The 27,903-nt window shown below is 25.5% G+C and overlaps 1 protein-coding gene across 1 annotated transcript; it reads left to right on the top strand.

The window, feature by feature from the left end:
* Positions 1 to 18,433: 18,433 nt before the first annotated feature.
* On the top strand, positions 18,434 to 21,384 carry LOC145839209 (contactin-associated protein-like 2). Its single transcript, XM_082946817.1, has 5 exons — positions 18,434 to 18,654; positions 19,034 to 19,352; positions 19,879 to 20,033; positions 20,326 to 20,458; positions 21,018 to 21,384. The coding sequence occupies exons 1-5, from the start codon at positions 18,442 to 18,444 to the stop codon at positions 21,203 to 21,205; spliced, it is 1,008 nt and encodes a 335-aa protein (XP_082802943.1). The 5' UTR covers positions 18,434 to 18,441; the 3' UTR covers positions 21,206 to 21,384.
* Positions 21,385 to 27,903: the final 6,519 nt, after the last annotated feature.

The following is a 27,903-nucleotide window of genomic DNA, read 5'->3' as shown; positions in this document are numbered from 1 at the left end:
TATTTAATACTACTCTTCAAGTTCCTAGGTGAAATAATTTTGAGATAATTTTATATAAAGAACTATTATAAAAAACTATTGGAAAGATTACTTCAATATAGTTATTTTAAATATAAGTTGTCACAGTTACAGTAGACTACAGCATTTTTTTGGTACGCACCCTGCCTTAAGTACGCACTTGTCCAGAAATTTTCAATCATCAAGTTTTTCCAGGTTATTTTATGTTTCCAGGTAGAATGGCCAACCTGCTGAGTTAGCCTGAGACTTTCACAACTTTTAAACTAGAGTGAGTAATCCTGAGTAGTCTAAGTGGCCTGAGATTGTGACAGTCCTGTTATTAAATGTTAACAAACTAAACACTTATGTAGTGGTTGCAGAAAAGTGAAAAGAATAATGATAATTGAGCTGTAATGCTATAAAATAAAATAAATCTAGTTGACAAAGTTAAAAAAAACCTACAAATACAACATAGTTATATCATAATTCAATTTAAAAGTACACACATTGATGTTTTGAAAATGTTTGGTAAACACAATGTAGTTTGGTACTTTCCCTCTAACAAAACTAAATATGGAAAATATGGCTTAATATTCTTTATATATCATTGACTGACATTGACTTTCTATAATAAATGTATGTATTAATTATGTAGAAACTTTTTATAGAAAAAATAAATCATTTTAAAATCTATCAAAAAACTATGCAGATTAAAACTATGTATTAAATGTTATTTTAAATAAAAAAACTTGTTTATTTGGCTTAATTATTTGGTGGCTAGTTGTAAGAAGGTAAACAAAAAACTAAATTTTATATTAGATTATGTGTCAAAAAGTACACGCACTACCCGTGCTAAGTACGCACTTTTTGGTTGGGTCAATTTGCTACTTAAGCGGTAGTCTACTGTATTTGTTTTACTCACAACTGAATTTTATGTTTAAAAATGACTTATTTAAAAAAAATTATTTTGTACTTAAACAAATACAATATAATTATACCAACTTTTTCAGAATTTGATTGAAAATTAAGACGCATGACAAAAAATAAATAATCATCTGATACAATTGCCTTATTTAAATGAAAAGTTTTATACAAGTTAAATATTAAAATAATATTTAAACATTGTTTTATGGTTACATGACAATTCAAATTCCAACAATTCAAATTCTTAAAAAAATAGTTAAAAGACATTATCCCAGAAAGTAGTATAAATTAAAATTAAAAAAACATATGTAGATCTTATTTATACCTACAAGTCACTTTTTAATAATCAAAATTTTTTAAACATATTCATAGAAATTTTAGAATTACTAAAAATAACTATGTTTTTTCACTTTATTAAAGCAATATCTCAAAAAATATTTAATGTTTTGCAAAAAGAAAAAAATGGCTTGGCAATATTAACTGGACCAAAATAAGTATACTTTTTATACTTGACAAATAAACATTACTTTTTTAAGGCCATAGGGGGTCCGACTTTTTTTTTTTACAAAAATTAACTTTGGCTTTTATATGAAAGCTTTAAATACAAACTACAAGCCTGTTTTTATAGAATTCAAAAATATCATTTAACTTTTGAGATATTTTATTTTTTGTAAAAAGTTTCCAATACAAACGTGACCGCAAATTTTTTGAGATCAATTTTCTTGGAAATTTAAAAATTCACTAAAAATCTATCTCCTCCTTCATTTTTCAAGCAATCTTCTTCAAACTTTCAGGAAATGTTCCTTAAATTAAAAGTAAAAAACGTTACTTTAGAGTTTTAATAATGTAAAAAAGTAAAAATTTTATCACAAAATCTAAAAAAAAGTGTTTTTTTTTTTCAAAAAAAATATATTTTTACAAATCTTTTTATAAATTTCAAAGTAATGTTTTTTTTGTTATTGTATAAAGATTAGAGTGTGAAAGTTTGAAGAAGATTGCTTGAAAAATATAGGAGAAGATAGATTTTAAATGAAATAGTCTTTTTTGATGTTTTAGTTTTCCCTTTCCATAGGGAACCTATTATGCGGCCCGAGTTTACTAGTCATATCTCAAAAAATAGTTTGAATTTTTAAAAACGATAAAAAGCATCTTGAAGCTTAGAAAAAACTCAAAATAAGATCATCTTGTAAAAAAAATGTGTTTATCTTGTAAAATCTCTACATCACTGTCTATACCTCAGAAGTAAATTAAAATGCTTTGTTCTGTAAAACTGAGTTATAGTAAACACTTGATGCTTATAAATAAGAACCAATGTTAAATTGAATTTAAAAATTCAATTGTTCTATGCCCTTTATTATAATTATTTTTGTTGATAGATTTTCAAACATAATTTAATTTATTGAAGTTACAGTGATATGTTAGTAATTAGTAATATGTTGGTAAGAAAGTATTTACTTAACAACTTTGTGTGTCCCAGGATTTTTTTAAAATATCAACTGTGCATGGAATTGTAAGAGAACAACTGACTTAAGCTACTGTTTATATTCATCCTTGTAGAACTCTAATACTTGATTATATTATTTATTTATTTTTATTTTAGATTTTAATTTTACTATTATAAAATTTAGAACGTTTCAAAAAACTAAGAGTTTTATGTGTAATATATTATCAATAATAACACACTAAAAAAAATTGCTAAAAACACTGTTATGGATGTAGAATTTTTTCACAAAAATTAATACTACCTTATATATAAAATACTAAGGTATAAATATAATGAATAAATCAGATTTTTGAGTTTTTAAGCATTTAAAGGGAAGGGAGGGAAGTAAAGCACTTTTTTTACATGTTGATTTTATATAAATGATCTTTAAATTAGCTAACAGTTGCTTTTTACTGTTTTTTATAATAAAAATAAGTTTTTGAGATATGAAAGGACAAAGTTAGAGAGTTCAACAGGATTGTTATAGAAGAGCAAAGTTAAAAAGACAAAAATAGATTAATTCTTTACAAGTCTATCTTCTTCTACAGCAGGGTTTCCTAAATTAAGCCAAATAGTCCCCAAAACAAGCAGCAAAGGGGCCAAAGGGGAGCCATAAGTAGTAAAAGGAGTCATAATTTCAAACTTACACTAAATATTCTGGAATTAATGATGAAGAGCCAAAAAAAGTTATAGGTGTTCTTATGGTAGTTTTGAAACTTACACTAAATATTCTGGAGTTGACAATGAAGAGCAAAAAAAAAGTCTTAAGTGTTTTTATAGGACGAGTCAAAATTGCACAAGGTTACTAAGTTGCACCAAAGGTCAATTTTGCATGAGAGTTAAAAAAAAAACAGAAAAATATTTATATATAAAAAATAATAAATTAATAAAAAAAACAAAAAAAGCTACCGACTGAGGGGGAAAGGCTTAGGGGTAACAGTGATAGTAAAAACAAAATATAATTAATAAAAAAATATAAGTTACCCACCAAGGGGTAAGAGTGATAGTATAATAAAAAAAAAAAAAACTTTAATTAAAAAAAAAAAGAAAATAAAACTAATAATAAAATTAAAGAATAAATAAAAAATTCAACCTGTGCAAAATTGTCTGCTTGTGCAAAACTGCCTTTGTGCAAATTTATTTTTGTCAATTTTATCCCCTAGTGCAAAAGTGTCTCTGTGCAAAAGTATCTTTGTTCAACTGTGTCTCCTCGTGTAATTTTGATGTAATTTTGACACTTGTGCAAATTTGATAGCTACATGTTTTTATTGGTGGTTTGAGTAATATTGTTGAAGGGGGCCATAGCTTTTTTTATTTCTTCAAAGGGGCCATTTTAAAATAGTTAGGTAAAACAATTGTTCACAATTTGACCTTGTTTAAAAATTTTTTTCTATGCTACAAGATGCTTTTTACAGATTAAAAAAATTCAAAATAGTTTTTAAGATATAGCAGGTCAAATTCGGAGGCAACAATAGGTTACTTATGAGAGGCACAAACTAAAGCAGCATATAACTAGAAATCCTTAAATATTTATCTTCTTTTAAATTTTTTAAGAAAACTACCTCAAATTTTTAGGAAATGTTCCTTGAAATATTTAGAAAATTCTGTCGGAAAAAAATTCAAAAAAAATACAAAATTGAAATTTTATAACAGAAATTTTTTTTTTATTACCTTATATATAAAATTTTATTTTATTTTTAATTTCTTCCGACAGAATTTTCTATATATATAAAGGAACACTTTCACAAATTTTGAGTAGTTATCTTAAAAAACGTAGGAGAAGATAATTTTTTAGTGAAATAGTCTATTTTGGTTGTTTTAGTTTCTGCCTCCCATAATGAACCTATTGTTACCTTGGCTATATCTCAAAACTTATTTTGAATTTTTTAAATCTGTAAAAAGCATCTTGTAGCTTAGTAAAAACTATATCAAATAAGATCAAATTGTGAAAAAAGTGTTTTATCAAACTATTTTTAAATGGCCCCCTTTGAAGAAAATAAAAAAGCTGTGGCCCCCTTTAACAATATTACTCAAACCACCAATATAAACATTTAGCTATCAAATTTGCACAAGTGTCAAAATTACATCAAAATTACACGAGGGGAAACAGTTGATTAAAGATACTTTTGCACAATAACACTTTTGCACAGACACCAAAATTGTCTAGTTTACACACAAAAATTTTTATGAGAGAAAATAAATCTTTAAAAAGTTATAGCTAAAAAATAACTAGTGCAGATCAAAAAATTAAAATCAAAATTTATCAAAAATAACTAAATTATTGGACTTACACTATTATTTTTATGCAGTTTTATCTTATTTGAGAAAAAAATTGTCATTAGATTTTTAGAAAATTCTTTATTTTTTTATACAGATACGTTGAAGTACATTTTTTGTCCCTATTAAAACAAAATCGTTTGTAAATAAAATTTCAGTTCTACTTGATAATAAATTAAACTCTAAAAATATACAATTTCTTATAGTCTATAGTAGTTGTTGTTTACCTGTTCTAATTTTCATTTAATTATCTAAAAAGTTAGGGAAATATTCAGGTATTATAAGATTGTTTGACAAACTTTTTTGATTAAGTTTTCCAACTTAAGGTTTTTTGAGATTTTCAGATAAAATGACTACTTTGACATAAACTACTGACTTACAAAGACAATGATGCTGTAACAAAAATTATCTGAAATTTTAGTTTTGTTCAATTTTAAAAGCAACAAAACTAATTGAAATATTAGAGAGATAGTATATACATGAAACAGGTTTACCACTCTTTAGTAAACTTTAGACTTTAGTAAAAAACTAGTCTAGGTCAGTCATAGTGTTAAGGAAAAATTTTAAATTGATTAATTCAATTCAAAAACAAGTGAAACACTAGGTTTAAATACTCAATAATCACATTTTTTAGGAAAAAAAAAGTTTAAATTAAAACTAAACTGAGATACGCAAGAAAAAAAGTCTAACAAGCTTGAGTTTTTCAAAAATGTTTAAACTATCCAGAGCAATCTGAATGTTACTCTTTTAAGTAAAAAACTGTCAGGTAAAAATTTAAAAATAAATATCATTAAAAATTTATTTGGGTGCTTCAAACCAATTTTTTTTTATACCATATAAATTTGTCTTGGATTGATTTTGCTGAAATGGAATAAATATTATGTTCTAACTTAGGCTTTACTTTTAAAATGTGTAAACTTGTTTGTTTACTTAAGTTTTAATATACGCTTTTTTTATCATATTTTTCAATTGATTACTTTGAGACTGAAATATCACAAAATTGTAACCTTAACAAACAGCATAAACAGATTCCCATGATTGACAATTGTACTAGAATATATTTGCATAAATAGTAAGTTCGTAGCAACTGGAGGATGACAACACCTTTTTTGTCTAATTTTAAAACAAGTTAAATGGTTTGTACAAACCAGGGTTACCAAATTTACTATGGAACACAAAATGTAAAAGGTTATGGATGCTTTTTAACATCGTCGATGTGAAAGAGATCAAGAAAAAACTTTCAATCATCAAACTAAGCTTATTAAAAATTAGTTATTTTAGTCATAAAAAGATAATTATACTAAAGAATCTAAAACGATGAATAAAAAAAAACACATAACACTGTCACCTTGGCACTTGAAATAGATAAAGAAAAACAAGCATCCCCATCCAGTTGCCCATTTAATTAATACAACTAACTGATCTGATAAAACTGCTAACCATAGTTTAAACTAAGCCTTCTAACAACTACAATAACAAAGACATACTTGTCTAATGTTGCTAATACTAAAAGAACTACATAAAAAAAGCCTTATAAAATGGTTTAGATAATAAGTTTAAGATAAAAATTAACAGGACTAAAAGTAACGACTGGTATACTCTTAATTACTTCTTGAAAAAAAAAACTAAAAGAGACATACTCTAGGACCAAATATTTTGAGCGTTTTTTTATCGTTCAATAAGATATAGTAACCACTAGCTGTATTAGTAAGCAGTAAGCACTAACAAAGTGGTCGGCAGTCAGTACAGTAGGCATTCGGTAGTCGCAGGACAAATTTCGAAAGTTTAAATATTCCTATGTTGCAGTACAAATTGACTAGTTTAAACTTTAAATTTTCTGTAAATTTTACGAAATAGTTTTTTTTGCTCTTTACTTAAAAACCAGAAAATTTTGTGTAACTTTTGAATTTGTTTTTAAGTGTACCAAATATTTTGCTAAAACTATATAGATTTCAAGATATAGAGAAATTTTTGAGATTTTTATTTGCGGACTACATTTGTATGTTTTTAGGTCGCGGGTTATTTTTTTCATTGGCAGATATAAATAAATACATGCTCGTGGGCTTCTTCAATTGACCCGTAAACCGCATTTGACCTGCGGGCCGCAGTTTTCCAGCCTCTGCAGTCTGCACTAGCAATTTGAAACAAAGTTCTGTTTAAACAATTAAAAAAAGTTTCTATTACTGCCTCCTCCGTAGTTCGATCCTGTTTTATTAATACTAAGACTTCCGAATACCTTTACAGATAATCAAGTTGTAAATGACCTCTAAAATAAATAAAAGTTGTTTTGTATATAAAAACACGACAATTAGCTGTAGATTTTACACCAAAAGTTATTAAAATTAAAAGAAACATTTTTATTAAGATATTTTTTTTTAGTATAAATATAACTAAAAACATAACTAGTAAAAAACTCAAATATTTCAAAAAACCCAAACATTAAGTTTAAGATATGAATTATAAAAATCATTCATAACTTTAAGTTTTACGCTGAAATAAAACTCAATAGAGATAAACAATTTTTTTTTCTGTTAAAAACTTTTATTAACACACAAATGTTCTAAACGAATATAAAAGTAGACAAAAAGTATAATCTGTTTTTTGATTTTTCCTTTAATACTTCGACAAAAAGTCTTTTGAGAGGTCCCGGACAAAAGTTTTAGAATTTAGCAAGAAACCAGATGTCGAAGATTTTACAGAAAAGCAAGACAAATAACGCCTGAGTAACTTTATTTATTTTTTTAAATATCACTTAATTTTTTTAGTTTTCAAAGTTATAAAAAATTAAATGTGCAAAAGACTTAGTTTGTAAAACAATGATACTGCTATATAAAAGAATAATTATGTTTCTTAGTTTGGTAGTAGTTATTTTTGTAATCGATCTGGCTTAATTTTCCACAATTGGTTGTATGGTGCTCTGAAACAAACTAAACTATTTAAAAAAGAATTAGAATAAACACAAAATAACTATGTACATAACAACTAGACTTAAAGAGCTAAAGTTGTATTACAAGAATAAATAGTACTGTAGTAATTTAATAAATTCATTAAAGTAAGTTTGTTTACAAACTATCAAACAATGGAGATTTTTTATAAAGACTTTTTAGTAAAACACTTTTCAGTAAACACTTACCTGATAGCTAATAGCCTAATAGCTGCAATATATTTCACAAAAATACATATTAACGCTAAGCAAAATTAGAAATAAATCGATAAAACATTAAAAATAATTCTTAGAACTTGATGTGGTATTGAAGTTCTAGATTTAAAAACCATGTAAACTTAATTTGGTACAAATATCTAAAGCAATAACATATACAAAGTTTAAAAATATTTTCGGTAAATTTTTTTCGTATTGTTTAGTATAAGTTACAAAGTCTGAGAAAAATAAATCAGTAAAGTTTAATACGTGTTAAGGTATGTTAACTTTATTTACTTCACTTTTTAGAGGAGTTTAGGTTAAAATGTGTAAACTCGTTTATCTACTAAAGTTTTAAGTTACGCTGAACCTTTCAAAAGCAAATATCTTTTTAAATTTATTACTTCGAGAAAAATTGAGGTGCATATACTTAAAATGTACAAACATGTTTTATTAAAAAACTTCAGGAACAGAGTAAAAAAGCGTTGACAATGTTTCAAAATAAGCAATTAGTTAAGTTAGAGGTATCAAACTGAATAACTTTTAATGTATTAAATTTTGTTGAAAGTTGTTTAAAAATATACTAATTTTAAAATGTTTAGCAAGTACTCAAAACGTTAAAAGTCTAAACAGAGTTTTTAAATTAGTAAAGATTAAATGTTAAAAGTAAACGATCTACTTGAGTATATTTAAAAAAATTATTTGAACATTTGTCAAAATGCGACTAAGTAAAACTGAATAAAGGTTTAAGCCTGTAAAACCTTCAAAGGAATTCAAAAGTACATGAACAAGCTATACATTTAAAAAACAAAAGTCTGACAATTTTACACATTTTAAACTTTTAATCTGACAAAGCTTATGAAATTCATAAGAATAATTTGACAATACTAGCTTTATTTTTTTAACGCTTTAAAAGTAATTTTAATTTTTGTCACATACTGTGTAATTATTTTTAAATAAACAAGAGCTTAAAAAGGTTTTTTTACCATGTTTCGTTAATCATGAACTATAAAACCTGGTTAGTATTTTAAATACGATTATCTAATAAACAAATTTGTATTTAGTGTTAAGTATTAAACTAAACATAGAAATTTTAATTCATTTCTAACCCGCTGTCGCTAACCGGATCGTTCTGCTTATACAATGCTAGGGGTTTATAACGCAACGTACGCTTTAACTTATATAATAGATAACGCTGAAAGTATAACTAATTTAAAGACTAATATGACTTACTTACTATTTACTAAAGGCTTAATAAATAAGTTACATGTACTAATTTTAACGTACTTCGAGTCTGTGTAATGATTATATTTACAATGAAATTGCGAAACGAAAAGATGATATAATACTGTACAACATAAAATCGAATTATCAATTCTTTTAAAAGACTAAAACACATGAATCAAGAAGCTGAAAACTAATAGTCCGTTTAAATTAAATCCATAAAGCAATAAAGAAGCGAACCAAATTTTCTTAAACCAGATTGAAACCATTCACAACTAAGTGCAGCAAAAAGCCGCACTGACTTAAAGTTGCCGCTACGCAGTCACAACTAAAAGCCCATTTTAAACGCTTTTTTTTTCGATTTATACTCCTCTTGAGAGAAAAGAAGAAAATAAATAAGAGACAATTACCGCGTAAGCGGTACACCGCTTATTCATAACAAAAAAAAAACATTGAAGAAAAATTAAACAAAAGATATACAAAACCTTTTAAGACTTTTTCACGTTTTGTTAGTTTTGCAAGTTAGTTTTTGATAATTTCTTATCTTAATTGGTACATATAGTTTAGATCTATAAAGTTAACTCTTTCAAATATGTCCAAGGTTATTATGCAAATTCAACAAAAAAAAAATTGGACAAGTTATTTTAATAGTGTAAAAAACCGTTATTTTCTCCTTGTTTACAGTTAGACATATTAAAAAAAAAACACTGTTAAAATTTAATTTTTGTAAATAAACAACTTACTTTTAGTTACAATTAAATTAAGCTTAGGCAAATTGTGTATCAAAAAAATATTTGTACTAATAACATTTTTTTTACATTGTGTTTAAAGAACAAAGATAAAGTATCAAAATTCCATTTTATCAAATTTCAATTTGTATTATTAATTTACTAAATATTGAGGTATAATTTATTGTCTATCCTAGACTGCTATTATTTTAACTAAAAAAAGTATAGCGTAGCTTTTCATGTTATAACTTTTTTTTCATAATGTACATACTTGAAAAATTTATAAATGTCATAATTATTTTTAACAAAGTTTTAAAAACTCAATATTAGTATAAGTACTTTAGTTAATAGAGATTGAAGCTTTTATTAAAATAAGTGAATAAAGTAAATAGCAAACTAAGATCATGTTTGAATGTTTATTAAATGCAAGTTTTGTAATATATACATAAACTGTCAGGGTAAACAATATACAGAATTCAAGTTAGGAATAAAAATGTTGTAAAATTAATGATAAGCTAAGTAATGTTTAACTATTGTGAAGTGCAGAAATGTAATAAAATATAAAAAACTATAAATAACGAGAAAAGTTTTTATTTTTAATCTAAGTAAAACATTATAAAAATTTGTAATAAAACAATCATATGGCTATGTACCAAACAAAGAAAAAACTTTTTAAACAACTGTAAAGAATAATCTTCCGTACGTTAAGTTTGCCAACAAACTTTTACTACTCTTATACGCACTCTAGCGGGCCGAGTGTGTGCCAGCCTTGCTCGCCTGAACTTCCGGTATCTCCGAAATTCATTTTAATCACTGGCAGCAGATCCATTTCAGTGAGGTAACCTTCATCCTAAGTCGTTATGCTTGAATTGTTTCCATCGCATTGGCACTTCGCGTTGTTTCGATCTAAATATCATTGTTTTGAAATACAAAACTTGCAATGAAAAAGTGTTCGTTCTAAATCAAAAAGTTTGAAAATAGTATAAATATACATAGCTTCAAGTTATTTTAGGTCTGACAAATTCATTTGAATAAGTAAAGAAAATAACTAAAACGGGACAGCAATATTAAAGAATATACAACGTTTTGTTTCACTGAAGCGAAAGTGATTCCTTAAAGTCTCATAAATTTACAATTAGAACTGTTCGTTGTATAAAGCTGTTATGACAAATTTGTTAGCAGCTGTTACTGATCAAAACCAAACTATTTAAAATTTCACTTAAAACTGCTTTATAGGTTTTGTAGCGAGTAAGTTTTACATAGTCATAATAATAAATATATAAAACTTTTATTTAATAATGTAAAACAGTTTTTTTTACAAAAACACTTTGCTGATTTAAGGCGTTTCGCTGCTTATAGAATATGAACAGCGTTACAAAATTGAATGTTTAAAAAAAAAAACAAAGTATTTCCGTACAATAACCAACAAAAATTCTTAAACACTTGATACCAATACAACAAACAACCAACCAGCTTCTCCGCAAGCGCAGTACCCATCGCGGGTCGACCCTCCCCAGTAAGATCGGCGTCTTCCGTCCCTGGAAGTCTAAGATGCGGAATCATCAGAGTCTCCGTTGAAAAAAACTGATCCCCTACATCTGTACTGTTGTTTATGTTCCAGTTATCTTAACTACTGCTAATCATGTGGTTGTTTACTGAAGCTACTGCTTAACTTAACTTTTACTTATACTGTATGCTTTATAAAAATTTAGGGTCACTGAAAGATTAAATTTCTTTTAAGAACAATTGTACTTTAGATATTTATATTGACGTACTAACAAAAGGTTTTGTTACTCTTCATTAAAAATAACAACAACTGTTCAACTATTTATTACAGCATTAGTTTATAACAATACAAATAAAAATGTTTACAATTGTTTGTTTGTGATTGTTTCTATTACTATTTGTTTTGAAACCTTGATATACTGTCGGCATTCCTTGCTTATTTTGATAACAGCTTCAATTTGCTCTATACTGTTTTCGTACGTAACAACTCTTTCATAACTATACGGTAATTCATACCCATTCACACTGATTTCTGACTGGCTATCGTGTTTCATAACTGTTTTTGCTATAGAAAAATAAAAAACTGTGAAGTCATTAATAGGACTAATACCTTTATTAAAATTTCAGAGCTTAACTTAAATCTCTATAAATAGACGATGTTTTTTTTAAGTTTACAATTGTTATTCAGAAACATAAAACAACAAGTTTAAAAATATTTTTTAAGTGTACTGTTTTTTTCTTAATTTTTATCAAACTTGTAGTGATAAAAAGTTTTACGACAAAGAGATCTTAAAAAGATTTTAAAAACTTGTCTAACTACTTTTGCTCGTTTTTTTAAGGTGTTATGGCTTTGTTATGTTTAAAGTGCTTTATTAATGAGAATATTTTTAATTTCTAGTAAACAATGTTGCTTTACTTAGGTCAACATGAGTTTCGTTTTTGTAGTATTTAAAATACAATTTTCAAAAAATTACTAGGCTAAGTAGGTAGATTCGGATGAATTATAAATAAACTAGACATACCCGTTTGGTTCGTAACTTCGCAATAAACGTTTACAGGCTTGTTGTTTCCAGGAAATATAGTATAAGTTCCAGAGGTCATCGTTGGATCAGTTTGGTATAAATCAGAGCAAGTTTTTGGAAGTGAAAGCAATCTACAACTATTCAGTTTATCGATTGTCTCATTCATTAAATTTTGGAGCCAACTGAAATTTTCACTCAGATTGATGTTTTCTTGGGTAAGCTTTTCCAATGACATTTTAAAATTAGCATTTTCTTCTCTGTAACTTTGAAGCTCTGCTTTAACTTCTTGCAATTCTGGATTGCTCAAGCCGACATCGCCCTATTGCCAATAACATGTAACTTTTATAACTTTTTACTATAACTTTAAAAAAACATACCTCAAAAACAAACCTTTTCTCCCTTGTTTCCAGTGGGCCCTCGTTTTCCGGGCGGCCCCTGGTTCAATTTGGGTTCGTGGGGTCCGGACCCACTCAGGTACAGGTTCACATCCGAACTGCATGCGTCACTTTTCACCGAATAAACGTACAAGCAAAGTAGAACAATTGGTAAAATACTTGACATTTTTTGGTCTGATAGAAAAAAAATTGAGAGTTTTCAAAAAAAAAGTTTCACACAAATTTGATTTCATGAAATTAATTGAACTCTTTTGTTTTGAACTAGTTTGAAAATGTAAAAGTTGTTTTAAGAAAAATCCTATTTAATATTTTTTAAATTTTAGCATGTATACAAGTATTTTATTTTATTGTAAAACACCAAAAGTATTTAAAATTACTAATAAAAATTAATAAAGCATAATAATGCTTAAAATGTTAATATAAACATGTAATTTTCAAACAAATTTGAATTTTTGTCAAAAAGCTAGTTTGATGCATTCTAACTTTGGCTATTTATTTACTATTTTAAGTTTTGATGTTTGTTGTAAACTTTAGTAAAATTTTTAAGAAAAATATATTTTTATACTTATGTTTGTAAAAGCAAGGAAACGTACAGTTATCGGAAATACTAGTTTCGATTGCAAATTAATCATTTATAACTTACTAAATTTTATCATTTTACAGTTATTATTTTAAAAGTTTAAAGCTTAATACATCAAATTAGTAAAAATGCACTATTTAACCTAAATAAAATACTCATGGTTGTTTTTGGTTGTTATTGGGTTAAAACTATTCAACAAAAACTATCAGCTTTCAAACAAACTTTTTTTTTAACTACAAGTTTTTAAGATTTTCAAACAAGAGTTTCTACAACTACAGTATATCATTTAAACAGTAACTGCTTTTTAAATTAAAAAAAAAACGCGAATTTATAATGTTATTATTAACAAATATGTTGCTGTGGTAACGAAAATCATGAACCTTCTTTTGTTAGGCGGTTGTTGCTTTTTTTTATTGTCAAAAGCTAATCAAAACACCATAATGTTTTCTTTTAATCTCAAATATACTGTTCACAACTTACTAAAAACCACTGTTTTGCTTGTGTTATCAAGAAGTACTACCCTTTTTATTTTTAATTGTTACGGTTTGGAGTATTAGTTGTTTTTACTAAAGTGTTCATTTAAAAATAAAAAATAAAACAAAGTTCTTAAACGAGTACTTTTATCTAGCACTAAAGTTATTAAATTAATATTCCTGTAACTAAAATAAAAGAATATTGTTTAAACAAATAGTTTAGTCAATAAAATAACTATATTGGCCACAAACGCTTTTAATAACTATATAATTTATTCCTTTTTAACTCTAATTTATTTTTATAAAAGGTAAAACTAATAATAAGCTTGTTTATGTTTACTATTAGAATAAAATAAAAGAGAACTTAGAGCGCCACGATAGTCGATTAAGAATGATTTTGTTAAACACATGATGAGAAGGTTTTATCTAAAACTTTTTTTTATATAATTGACTAACAGGTAAATAACTTTTCAATAAAATAAGTACAAATTAACCAGTTAATTCACACAAAAGGGTGCTTGAAAAATTATGCTTGGAAATTATACTATCACAGTTGAATAGGTGTAGTTAAAAATAAGCAAAATTGGTTTATACTCTGATTTTTTCAACCTTTACCCTAGACTTAAACTTTTTTTCTACGTAGGTACATGAAAAGTTAAAAAAAAAATTGTTTGTACAGTTTATATTTTCACCATGTAAAGCACTAAAACTTTAGAAGGTATGCTTGAAACTTTTTTAAACATCAAGAAGATTACAAAAACATAATCTTGTATTAAACACTTTGTGGTTTTAGTTTAGTTTAAATGTAATACTATTAAGATTTTAAATTAATTTTTTTCTGTATCTTAGAATATTGAAGATGAATAATAAAAGTTTCTTTAATAGTAACGACATTATGCTTGACTAACTTTTGCACATAAAAAATTTAGTTTGATTTCCTAAACAGTGCATTTTCGTTTAATTTAATATTTTTATTTTACTATAACTACTTAGTTATTATATTAAATAAAGTCCTGAGATATAATTCATTTAAAAACATTTTTATTGAGCAAAAAAATAAAATACATTTCAGCTAACCATTATCAAGTACTTTTGTTAGCAACAAATTTTTAAATTAAACTTTTAGTAAGTAAACAGCTATAGGTTTCATCAGAAAAAACTCAATTGATAAAGTTAATTTATAATAACTAGTTAGAGATAGATTAACAGTTGATAATTACATAAATATAAATTAATTAGTATTTGTACTAAGATAGGCGTACACACAAAAATAAAATTAAAACGAACAATAAGTAAAACAATTTAGAATAAAATAAGCAGCAAAAAATATTTTTAACAATTTAAAAAGACTAAATTTATAAGCATACTGTTAAATTAGGTCCTACCGTTAATTATTTATTATAGCACAGGGGAAGCTGTCAAACTTTCACGGTCGTAAAAAATTGCACGAGGTGCACATAATTGCACGAAGATACTTTTGCACAAAGACACTTTCGCACGAGGGGATAAAATTGCACGAAGATACTTTTGCACGAAGGTTCACTTTTGCACGGAGACATTTTTGCACGGGTGAAATTAGTTTTTTCTAATTGTTTAATTAACTTTAATTTTATATACTTTTTTATGTTTATTTTTTTTTACTATCACTTTTACGCCTAACCCTTACCCTCGGTCGGTAGCTTTTATTCATTTATTTTTTTATTATTATAACTTTTATTAGTTATTGTTTCAAATTTATTTTTACTATCATTGTTATCATAGTTAAACGCGATAAAGTAAAACTAAATAAAGGTTAAGCCTGTAAAATTCAAAATCACATACTAAGTGTTCGTACAAGCAAAAGAAAAACTTTAGTGGTAGAACGATTTTAGCTTAACTTCTAAGTTTTATATTAGAACATATGGAAAAAAAACATAAAATAAATTAGTGCTTTGTTAGTAGAAATAAATAAAAGTTCACAATAGTATCACGACAGCAATAAATTGAAAATTTTACGAAACTTAAGCAACGTTTGTTTAGAAGTTTTAGAGCGATTTTATTTAAAATAAAGTTTAAAACTTTTGTTACGATGTTTATAGTAATGTAGCATATATTGTGCATGTTTTTTATCCCAAGAACTTTTATATTTCAGTTGGTTGGTATCCTAAAAATATATGTTTAGTTTTTAAATGTATTCAGCTTAACAAAAGAATTGTAAGTTTTTTGCTTTTTGTTAAAAAACTTTTCTAACTTTTTGAAGCAGGCAAAGTTTTTAAAACTTATCATAAACTTTTTATAACTTGTTTTTATGCAGTTTTAAATATAAGTTCTAAAACAACTAGTTAACTTGTAGCAACGTTAGTAGGATTTATTTTTTTTATTAGCAGGTATCAAACCATTTTCTGAAAGATATTGTAAAAAATAAATCAACACTTGTAAACACGTAGATAATTTTTTGTAATCACAGATCAAAAACATGTTTTGAACCTAAAAGCAAGATAGTATTTTTTATAGTCAGAATATGAAATAAACTTTCTTATAAATAATTTTCAAACAAACGCTCTGGGTCAGAGTTGGTAAAATGCTAATAGTTACTATGGTAATTCAGCAATGAAGCGTATAAACTTTGGTTTGTTTTAAGTTAGTAATTTCACGCTCGAGTAAACAAAGCAGAGCTTTTTAACATGTCTGCTCTGGGTTATTTCTGAAACAACTAAAGCTTTAAAGAAATGTGTTGTTAAATTATATCAATATGATTGTTGCATAAAACTAGTCTCGTTTAAGCTAAAAAAAATAAAGTACTTATTTTAATACAACATTATGTTAAAAAAAGCTTCATAAGTTTATTTTTTGTCTGTTAAAGTGTAATAAAGTTTTGTTGACACAAAGTTCTTTTAGAAGCAAAATAGTTTTAACTGATACATTATAACTTCAAAGTTCCAAACGTAAAAAAAAGACATTTGTACTTAAACATATTTGTAACTAATTTTGATAATTTTCACAAAATTGTAAAAAATAAGAAAGGTTTAGGATAAAAATAATTTAGTATGATACTTATGCAAAGATATAAAAACTTGTAAGTATATGTTCAATTATACGTTCTAACTTTAAACAATTTGTAAAGAGTTTCTTATCAAAATGAAAATCATAAAACAACAAAACACAACTATTTTCATATCCAGTTTAATAAATGCTCAATACAATAAAAGTTTAAACAAGGTATTTATAAAAAGTTTTTAAAATAAGTTTGTTAAAAAATAAAAAGTTAATGATATAGTTGAATATAATTTAAACAATTTATTTAAAAATTGTTCCAAACGCGATAAAGCAAAACTGAGTAAAGAGAGTAACTAAATAACTAAATAAAGGCGTAAGCCTGTAAAACCTTCAAAGAAATTCAAAAGCACATACTTTGTGTCCGTTCAAGCAAAAAAAAAAAAGCTTTAGTGGTAGAACGATTTTAGCTTAACTTTTAAATTTTATATCTAGGTTCCTTTTAGATTAGAACATATGTAAAAAGAAGTATAAAATAAATTAGTGCTTTCTTGGTAGAAATAAACAAAAGTTCACAATAGTATCACGACAGCATTACATTGAAAATTTTACGAAACGTAAGTAAAGTTTGTTTTGAAGTTTTAAAGCGATTTCATTTGAAACAAAGTTTATAGTTTTTGTTACGATGTTTATAGTAATGTAGCATATATTGTGCAAACTTTTTATCCCAAGAACTTTTATTTTTCAGTTGGTTGGTATCGTAAAAAATATATTTTTAGTTTTCAAAGGTATTCAGCTGTGCAGAAGTATTCTAAGTTGTTAGTTATTTGTTAAATAAAGTTTTTCTTGAATAATATTTAGCGTCATTCGTCGAAAAACTTTTCCTAACTTTTCAAAAAGTATTATATGTTATAGTTTATTGAACAACAAACAAAAACCTGGGACCTGGTGCACGCGAAGAGCCTTTCGGTTGTCGAGTCGAACACCAAGGAAACCTTTTAACGATTTGTCCAGAATTAAAACAATATTTTAAACATTTTATAACTTGTTTTTGTACAGTTTAAAGTATAAGCTTTAATAACTAGTAAATTTTTAGTAACATTAATAGAAATTAAATTTTTTTAGTAAGTATCAAACCATTTTCAAAAAAAAAAGTGTAAAAAGTAGAATAAACACTTTGTGAACACAAAGATAATTTTTTTTAATAACAAATCAAAAACATTTTTTTAAAGATAAAAGCAAGATAGTGTTTCTTGTAGTCAGAATATGAAATTAACTTTGTTATAAAAAGTTTTTAAACAAACACTGTGGAAACAACTAAAGCTTTGCAGAAATGTATTGTCGAAGTTTAACAGTATGAGCTTGCTCAAAACTAGTTTTATTTAAGCTAAATAAAAGTTAAAGTAGCTGTTTTGAAATAACATTAAGTTAAACTAATTATTTAAGCACAATTACATTATAGTATTTCAAAAAATAATTTAAATTTTTACTGTACTTAAAAGAAAACAGATGTAGTTGTGCAAATATACATTAAAAGAAACTATCACAAAAAATAATTACAAAACCCACTTTACATTTTTAATTATACTTTAACTTTGTAAAGTTTTAATGAATCTCAAATTACAAATAAATACAAGCTGGTGTTGATTTTAAAAACATTCAGCTCTTTTTTGATACTTTATAAAAAAACTCGCAATTGACCAATAATCAGACCAATAAAATGTCAAGTATTCTACCAATCCTCTTGTTTTGCTTGTACGTTTGTGCGGTGAACTGTGACGAATGTGGCTCGGAGGTGAAGCTGTACCTGGGCGGGACCGAAGCGCGACCCCACGTGCCCCAATTGAGCCAGGGGCCGCCCGGAAAACGAGGGCCCCACGGAAAAAAGGGCGAACAAGGGGATAAGGGAGGATCGGGCGAAAAAGGAGAAAAGGTTTCGTTTTGTGAGCTTATCATAAAGTGTTATCACTATTATATATACATATATACTTATAGTTTTCATTAAATACTTTGCATTTCTAGCTTTGTATTTATGTGTACACATAAAAATATTTTTACACAAAAATATAAAAAATTTAGTGATTTGCACAATAAATCATTGTAATAAAGCTAACAAGTAAACTTTAAATTTAAACTTTTTTTTCTTTAATTATTGAAAAATCAGTACAACATTTGTAATTAATGCATAAGCTAACATGAATTCTCAGCTTTTAAAATAAAAGCTGATTTGTTGGTGTGGTTATCTTTTAAAGTAAGTCGTATAACTTTTGTTTTCATTCCGTAAATTAATAATCACTTGTTGTTAAAAACAGGGCGATGTCTACTTGAGCAATCCAGAATTGCAAGAAGTTAAAGCAGAGCTTCAAAATTACAGAAAAGAAAATTCTAATTTAAAAATATCATTAGAAAAGCTTACCCAAGAAAACATCAATCTGAGTGAAAAGTTCAGTTCGTTCCAAAACTTGATGAATGAAACAATCGAAAAGCTTAATTACCTTATATTGCGTTCACTTCCGAAAACTTGCTCTGAAATATATCAAGTTGATCCAACGATGACCTCTGGCACTTATACTATATTTCCTGAAAACAACAACCCTGCAAAAGTTTATTGCGAAGTTACGAACCAAATGGGTATGTCTAGTTTGTTTATAGTTTATACAAATCTACTTATTTAGCCTAGTACTTTTTTTTAATGTAGTTAACATTATCATAAGACAAAAAAAAACTCATGTTGTACCTAAGTAAAGCAACATTGTTTCTTAAAAACTAAAAACAAGTTAATATATAAAGCACTTTAAAAATAGCAAAAACATAGCATCTTTATAAATAAAACAACCAATAGTAATTAGGTAAGTTTTTTTAATCTTTTGATAATACTTTATTATAAAACTTTTTTAGCACTAAAAGTTTGTATTTGAATTACTATGACACTATTTTAAATCGTCATAGATAGTATAATATCTTTTTAATTTGTTGGAAAAAACAGTATGTTTAAAAAAATTAACAAGACTTTTTAATTAATGTTTCTAAATAACAATTTCAAACCTCATATAAACAAAAAACAGATAAGTATCGTTATTTATATTGATTTAAGTTTAGCTTTTATACTGGTATCACATTTATTAATAATTAAACACTTTATTAAACTTTTGTTTAGCAAGAACAGTTATGAAACACGATAGTCAGTCAGAAATCAGTGTGAATGGGTATGATGAACCGTATAGTTATGAAAGAGTTGTTACGTACGAAAACAGTATGGAGCAAATTGAAGCTATTATCAAAATAAGCAAGGAATGCCGACAGTATATAAAGGTTTTATAGTCAAGTAGTATTTGAAACAACTATATTTGAATTATTATAAACTTATATTATAACAAATAGTAGAACATTTATTTTTCTTATTTATAAAATGTAACAAAAACTTTTAGTTAATACGTCAAAATAGTTATTTAAACTTTGATTATCCCTAGAACAATTTTGAGCTTTTTAATATCCTTAAATTTTAATAAAGCATACATCATAAGTAAAAGTTGAGTTAAGTAGTAGCTTCAGTAAATTACCACATGATTAGCAGTAGTTAAGATAACTGAAACATAAACAACAGTACAGGTGTAAGGGATCAGTTTTGTTCAACGGAGACCGTGGTGATTACGCATCGTGGACTTCCAGGGACGGAAGACGCCGATCTTACTGGGGAGGATCAACCCGCGATGGGTACTGCGCTTGCGGAGAATCTGGTTGGTTGTTTGTTGTACTGGTATCGAGTGCTTAAGAATTTATCTTGGTTATTGTAAGGAAATAGTTTATTTTTATTTTAAACACCTAATTTGTAACGCTCTTAATATTCTATAAGGAACGAAACGCCTTAAGTCAGCAAAGTATTTGTAAAAAACAACTATTTTACATTTTTAAATAAAAGTATTATATATTTAAGATTATGGCTATGTAAAACTTACTTGCTACAAAACCTATAAAGCAGTTATAAATGATATTTTAAATAATTTAGTTTTGATCAGTAACAGCTGCTAACAAAATTGTCGTAAAAGCTTTATACAACGAACAGTTTTAAGTGTAAATTAAAATCAATAAACTTTTAAAGATTCACTAACGATTCAGTTCAATAGAAAACGTAGTATGTTTTTTTAATATTGCTATATTCGTTTTATTTATTTTTTCTAACTTAGTCAGACCTAACAAAACTTGAAGCTATGTATATTTATACTATTTTTAAACTTTTTGATTTGAAACGAATACTTTTTCTTTACAAGTTTTGTATTTCAAAACAATGATATTTAGGTACGTGTGCATCAGATCGATTTAACGCGAAGTGCCAATGCGATGGAAATAATTCAAGCATAATGACTTCGGATGAAGGTTACCTCACTGAAGTGGATCTGCTGCCAGTGATTAAAATGAACTTCGGAGATACCGATAGTTCAAGCGAGCAAGGCTGGCACACACTCGGCCCGCTAGAGTGCGTATAAGAGTAGTAAAAATTTGTTGGCAAACTTAACGTACGGGAGATTATTCTTTACAGTTGTTTCAAATTTTTTTTCTTTGCTTGATATATACCCATATGTTTTTTCATAGTGTTTGAAAATTTTTTAAATATTTTATTTTAAATTGAATAAAAACTTTTCACGTAGTTTATAGCTTGCATATTTTATCACACTTGTGTACTTCATAGTACTGAAATATAGCTTAGCTTATCATTTATTTTACTTATCTTTATTCTTAACTTGAATTCTGTATCTTGTTCAATCTGAGAGTTTACGTGTATATCACAAAACTTGCATTTAATAAATACTTAAAGATAAACTTTGTTTGCTATTTGTTTTTTTAATAAAAGCTTTAATCTCTATTAATTGATAAACTTATACTAATAGTTTTTAGTTTTTTAAACTTTGTTGAAAATAATTATGACATTTATAAAATTTCCAGATATGTACATATAAAAAAAGAAAAGTATAATATGAAAAGCTACCTTATACTTTTTTTAGTTCCAATAATAATAATCTAGAACAAACAATATTTGATAATTGCATATTCAGTAAAACTAATGATAAAAAATGCAATTTGCCAGAATGATATTTAGATACTTAGTTTTAATTATAAACACACAATGTAAAATAACTGTTTATTACACTAAAAATTTGTTTAATACAATGATACACAATTTACTTAAGGTTAATCAATTTGTTATAATATTAAGTTCTTTATGTAAAAAAATAACTTTTAACAATACGATTAAATAGAAATATGTCAAACTGTAAAAAAAGAAGGCAATAACGGTTTTTTAAACTTTTAAAAGACTAATTCAAATTTTTTGTTGTTTAGTTTGCATAATAACCTTGCATATAATTTAAATAGTTAACTTTTGATATCTAAATTATATGTATTTATTAAGATAAAGAACTTTCTAAAACATATTTGCCGAGCTAATAAAACATAAAACAATTTTAATAGTCATGTATATAAGTTCATGTAATAGTCATGAAGTTTTGTTTGTCTTCAATTTTTTTCTGTCGTGATTTATCGGGTTAGAAATAAAATTAGAGTTCCTGCGTAAAATTTGAAATTTGATCAAATTGAAAATATCACAAAAAATAAATAAAACATGTGTTATTACATATAAATTATTTATCAGATAATCGTGTTTAAGTACTTATCTAGTTTTATAGTTCATGAATATGAATTTATAAATATGTTTTAAAACCCATATAAAATCCTTACTTATTTATAATTAATTACATAGTATATGGTAAAACTGTGTGTTCTATACACAAAAATTAAGATTTGTATTATAGCGTGTTTGCAATAATTAAAGGTAGCATTGTCAAATCTTTCTTATAAACTTCATAAGCTTTGTCAGATTTAAACTTTAAAACGTGTAAAATTCTTAGACTAATGTTTTTAAATGTAAAACTTCAAAAAAATTAAAATCAATATAGTTTAGTCTTAAAAAGCTTAGATTTAAAATATAGTTAAGTTCGAGTTTTTCGTCTATAAACCTTAAAACTTGAGTCATACTGCATAGTTGAAATAAGTTTTAGTATTATCTAGAAAATTGTGTTCAATTTTTTTTATAAGTGTGGAATTTAAAAAAAATCTTTATGATATATATTGTTTAATTAGCTTTATTTAAACTATCAGAAATCCAATACTACTTTGATAATTTCGATGAAAGACAAAACTATCATTATAGATTTTATTTATTTAGAAACATTGGCTAAAATATATTCAATGAAGATTGATGTTAAGTCGTTGTTAGACTATTTTTGTTTATTAATGAACTTTCATAAACTTTAAAATAAAAAGTTTAAATTGTTACATGAAAAGTAACAAAATATGAGTAAACCATATTTGGTTTTGATTATTTTATTTTATTAATTTATTGAACAATATATTATATTTTTACTGAAAGAAACCTTTTTTTTAATAACAACAAATTGTATTACATGTTATGTAAATTGTTATTAAAATGTATACATAACGTGGATGAAGGATTAAAACAAAAGCGAAAGTTTAGATAAAATTAAACATTTTTATAAACTTTGAAATGTAAAACAGTACAAACTTGACAAGTTTTTCAGAAGCAAATAACATATATATATAGCAATCAGTTGCGGTAAGTATCTAAGAATAATTTTCAAAATTACTTAAGTTTTTTTTTAAAACTTCATACAAGTTTTTATAAATTTTTATAATTTTTTTTAATACAAATTTTTTAAAACGAGATTTCTTTGCAGCAATTAATTTTTCTTTTTTATAAAATAAAAATTAGATTAAAATTACTTGCAACATATTTCTAGAAAATAAGATTTTTTTTGAGAAATAATTATTTTGTTATGTTTTAAACACTTTCAGTAACCAAAACTTGACAAAATGCAAATTACAGAGCAAAAGTTGTTTGAAGCAACGACACTTATTCATAACTAGGTATAAATTTCATTATTAAACAGTCAAAGTTTACTTACATGGATTTGGTTTACCACAAAAAAACAAATCAGTTAGAATTGTTTTTATTGGCTACCACTTTTTTTAACAGCACAACCACTAAAGTAAATGCAATGTGGTGCAGCGTTACCATAGCAGTATCTAATGTGAAAACAGTTGAGCTTTGCACTCGTCGAAAAAATGCTAATTTTGCAAATTGACAACACCACAAAATTCAAATAAAACATCTTTCATACAATTGGTTATTAAATAACAATAATTCAAATTTTGAAAGTATCTACATAATAAAGTGTTAAAGATTTGTTTTTAAGGGTCTCTTTTTTATTATGTTGTAAATTTAGAACTTAAATACTTAAAAAAAAAAATTTAAAATAGTTAAGAACTTGATTTCTTCTTGTATAGCGAAAAGTTTTCACAAAGTTTGTTAAAACTTTCTTAATAAACGTATATAAATAGTAATCTGGTACTATTAAACTGTAACTCACATTAAAAAATAATCTCAAAAGTCGAATGACATTTTATCTTTGAAGAAAATAATTGAAAGTTACGGAGAAAAAGGTGATACCAGTCACAAGATGAAGTGACGTCATTTGACCACGAGCTGTTAACTAATTTGTTTGATGATAACAATCTTTTACACAACAATGTTTTCTCATATCATTTAGTTGTAAACTGTTGTCTTTAAATTATGAGGTAATAAAGATTAATTAAGTAAGATTTGTTTTAGCTTAAACGTCGCAAGTTTATAAAATAATACTGAGAACTTCGAAAAAAAATTAACTTTCGCTTACTTTTATAATATCATAAATATACGAAGCTTTTGGCTAAATATATTAACAGTGAATACCTTTTAAAAAGTAAGAACTTTGAAAAAAGAAAACCTTACTTTTTAAAAGGTATTCACTGTTAATATATTTAGCTTTAGGATTCGTGTATTTATGATATGATAAAAGTAAGCGAAAGTTAATTTTCAATTAAAGTATTTGCACGTAAAGATAAATTAAATAATTAAAAACTTAGGCTGTAAGCACTTATTTTTTGTATTCTTAAATATTAAATAAGCTGGTTATTACCAATGTATGTAAACTTATTTGTTTAAGTAAAAAATCGAAGATGCTCAAATAAACTTTGGTCTAAGGACTAGAGTTTACGAAAAGACCTCTCGGTCATCGGGTCGCACACAACACTTAACTTAAATAAAATATCATATCTAAATAAAGAAAAACTTACAGTAAAAAATTGAAAAAAAAACTTTTTTCAAGTAATTGAACTGAACGCGACAAATAATCTCTCTGTAAGCACATCTAATAGTTTTGTATATACTTTACTTGTAAAACTAAAAAGTTTTTCTAAGTAAAATTTTTAAATATCATACATACTTGAAAAAAACATAATAATCATTTTTGTTTAGTTGGTTATCATGAAAGGTAAAGCTTTTTGAGTAGTTTGTAAAAATAATATGGTTCTTAAACATAAAATTTAATTTCTTAAATAAATTTCATCATCTATAATTAAATAATGAATAAAGTTAAAAGTTTATTCTGTTCAATGATCATAAGATACCTGGTAGAAAAAAGAATTTATAATAACCACTGCTTCTAAATTTTTAGTTTTTAAAACTGTCGTTTGGTTAATTTTGTATAAAAGTTTCATAATGGTAAATTGCTTTAGAAAGTTAAATAATTTAATAATTTTTAATTGAATTTATTTCAAACTTTAAACTGTCGCTGATTATAAACTGTTTTAGAAACATTTCGAGTTTATTAATATATAAAAGCTGTCGAAACTTACTGACAAAGCTTTTTACACAATTTTAGATAAAAATCTTACACTTTTATTTGAAACTTTGTGCTAAAAATATTAAAAGTAACATAATCAAAATAAATACTTTAGAAATTAAAAAAAACATACAATTTTCTTAAGTATAAAAACTGTTTTAAATTTTGAAAAAACTAGCTCGTATTGGTAAAAATTAAAATAAACAACATTGAGAGTGTTTTGATTTAATATACTCATAACTGAGATTTTTTTTGGTGCACCAGTTTTTAAGCAAACAGCTTTTGTTTCAAACACAATTTAGATATCCTATAAATACTTCCTTAAAAAGATGAGAATAAAAAATGAAGTGAACGATAAACTTTAAAACGTTATTGTTGGTTAAGTTTTGTTACTACCAAAACTTTTGATAATAAATGCATTAAAGTGAGAAAAAGGTTTTTGTTACCCAAAAGCAAACTAAATAAGACTTTACAAAGTTCTTGTTGAAGTCTAACAAAAATCTTGCTTAAGATTTGAAGCACATCAAACCGGAATAAAATATATTATAAATAGAAAAAAAAATTAAGTAATGATATAATGTTTCAGACACTCATGAAAGTTTCTGCACATTAAACGCTTTTCATTCCAATTACTCTACAAACTATTTTTGAAACATATCTGTAACAATTTATATTTATTTAAAAAGTCTTTAAAAAATTTTAAATTTCGAGCCATGGTTAGCCCAAAACACACAATTTCAAAATTCGAAAATATTTCCGTTGCTTTAATTTGTCAAAGTTTACAAAACATTAAAATGCAGACAGGCAATTTCGCGGCTGTGCAAAAATTTCGCGCTCATTCATTAGCTATCAATCCGAAGGTTAAACTTTTAACACAAAATTGGTGTTGCCAATGTAAACATAAAACACAAATTATGATGAATTTCTCGGAAACTTTATTTTAAACTTCAATTTAAAGCTAATTTGCACGGATGTTTATAACGCTGTCAAAATTCGAATTTAATAGTGTAAAAAAAGTTAATTGCTTTCAAAATTTTGAAGCATTGTACAATAAAAAGCTAACTTTTTTATAAATACAAAATAAGCTTTTACTTCAGTCTGGTCGAAATTTTAAGAATTTTTTCACTAAGCGAAAATTTAGTTTCCAAATACGGTCTGTATAACTTTTGATGACTTTTTACTAAACATGCAAAACGTTTTTGCTTTAACTACAACAAAAAACCAAAAGTTTAGAAAACATTTTATTGTTGTAAGTTATAAAACCTCGTTATGTAAAAAGCAAATAAAATTTATCATTAAGTTCAAATTTCGTAGAAACCTTATCTGTAAAATTTTGGATAGATATTAGATAAAAATGGTTAATTTGTTATCTCACCACTACTTCAAGTGCAAAAAATGTACCAGTTCAATACCGAATTAGCTGCACACCGCAGCCCACAGCTTTTAACTGTTCGCTGAAACTTCAACGGTGTTTATGTAAGTGGATTGGAAAAAATTCAAATTAAATGTTTTTACGTGTGAATTGTTAAAATTAGAACGAATTTAATAATTTCCTAATAAGTAACAACTTTAAAACGATACAAAATTTGAAAACTTTTGTGATATCATTAAACTGCCAATTTAAAAGCTTATTTGAAAAAATAACTACGGTTTTATATTTAAACATTTTTTAAGTAAATAATTTATTTTTTAGCAATGGTATAGTTTCAGATAACTTATTAGTTTAACTTTTTTAGTTATAAGTTAAGTTCATCTTTTTATAAAAAACATAAAAAACTTACTAATACCTTGTACTATACAGTTAGAAGCTTATAACAAAGCATTGACGTATAAAGGTACTTTGTGATTTTTTTTAGAATAAAATAAAACAAAAAGTGTTGTGGAATTTTTTTATTTTCAAAAAATTATTACATATAAAAACTGACATTAAGGTAGAAAACTTGTGACCAAGTTTTGTTTTTTTTTTATTGATGTTTAGCTAAAGTTATGTATAAAAATAGTTAAAGTTACTTTCCCAGTTTTTATTAACATTTTTTTCTAATATATCACTTACCAAAGTATATATGTATGCAGAAAATAAAATATTGACTAGAACGCTATTATGTAAATATTTAGTGATGTTTAAAAACAATAAAAAAAATTTAAACTCTGAAAATTATCGCTAGAAACTAAAATATATTGTGTTTGTTAAAAACTAGTTACTTTAGTTAATAGTCAAATACTTTTAAAACATTTAAAGTTTTCAATTATTTAAAAACTTTATTAAAAGTAAAAATATATTTATAATAATACATAAAAATAATAGTTTAAAGCAAAAACAAAAACCTCTAGTCTAAGCTTAAGCTCTGAGAGAGAAAGAGCAAAAAAAAAAAGGTTTTATCGAAGAAAAATGAGTATAAAAAGCATCGTTCTCCAACATCAAATTACAATTCAAACTTTAAAATTAA

Source organism: Thalia democratica, chromosome 6 (genome assembly GCF_965202585.1).
Source record: "Thalia democratica chromosome 6, ktThaDemo2.hap1.1, whole genome shotgun sequence".
In the NCBI taxonomy this organism is placed as follows: domain Eukaryota; kingdom Metazoa; phylum Chordata; class Thaliacea; order Salpida; family Salpidae; genus Thalia; species Thalia democratica.
This window is presented reverse-complemented; position numbering and strand designations above follow the sequence as displayed.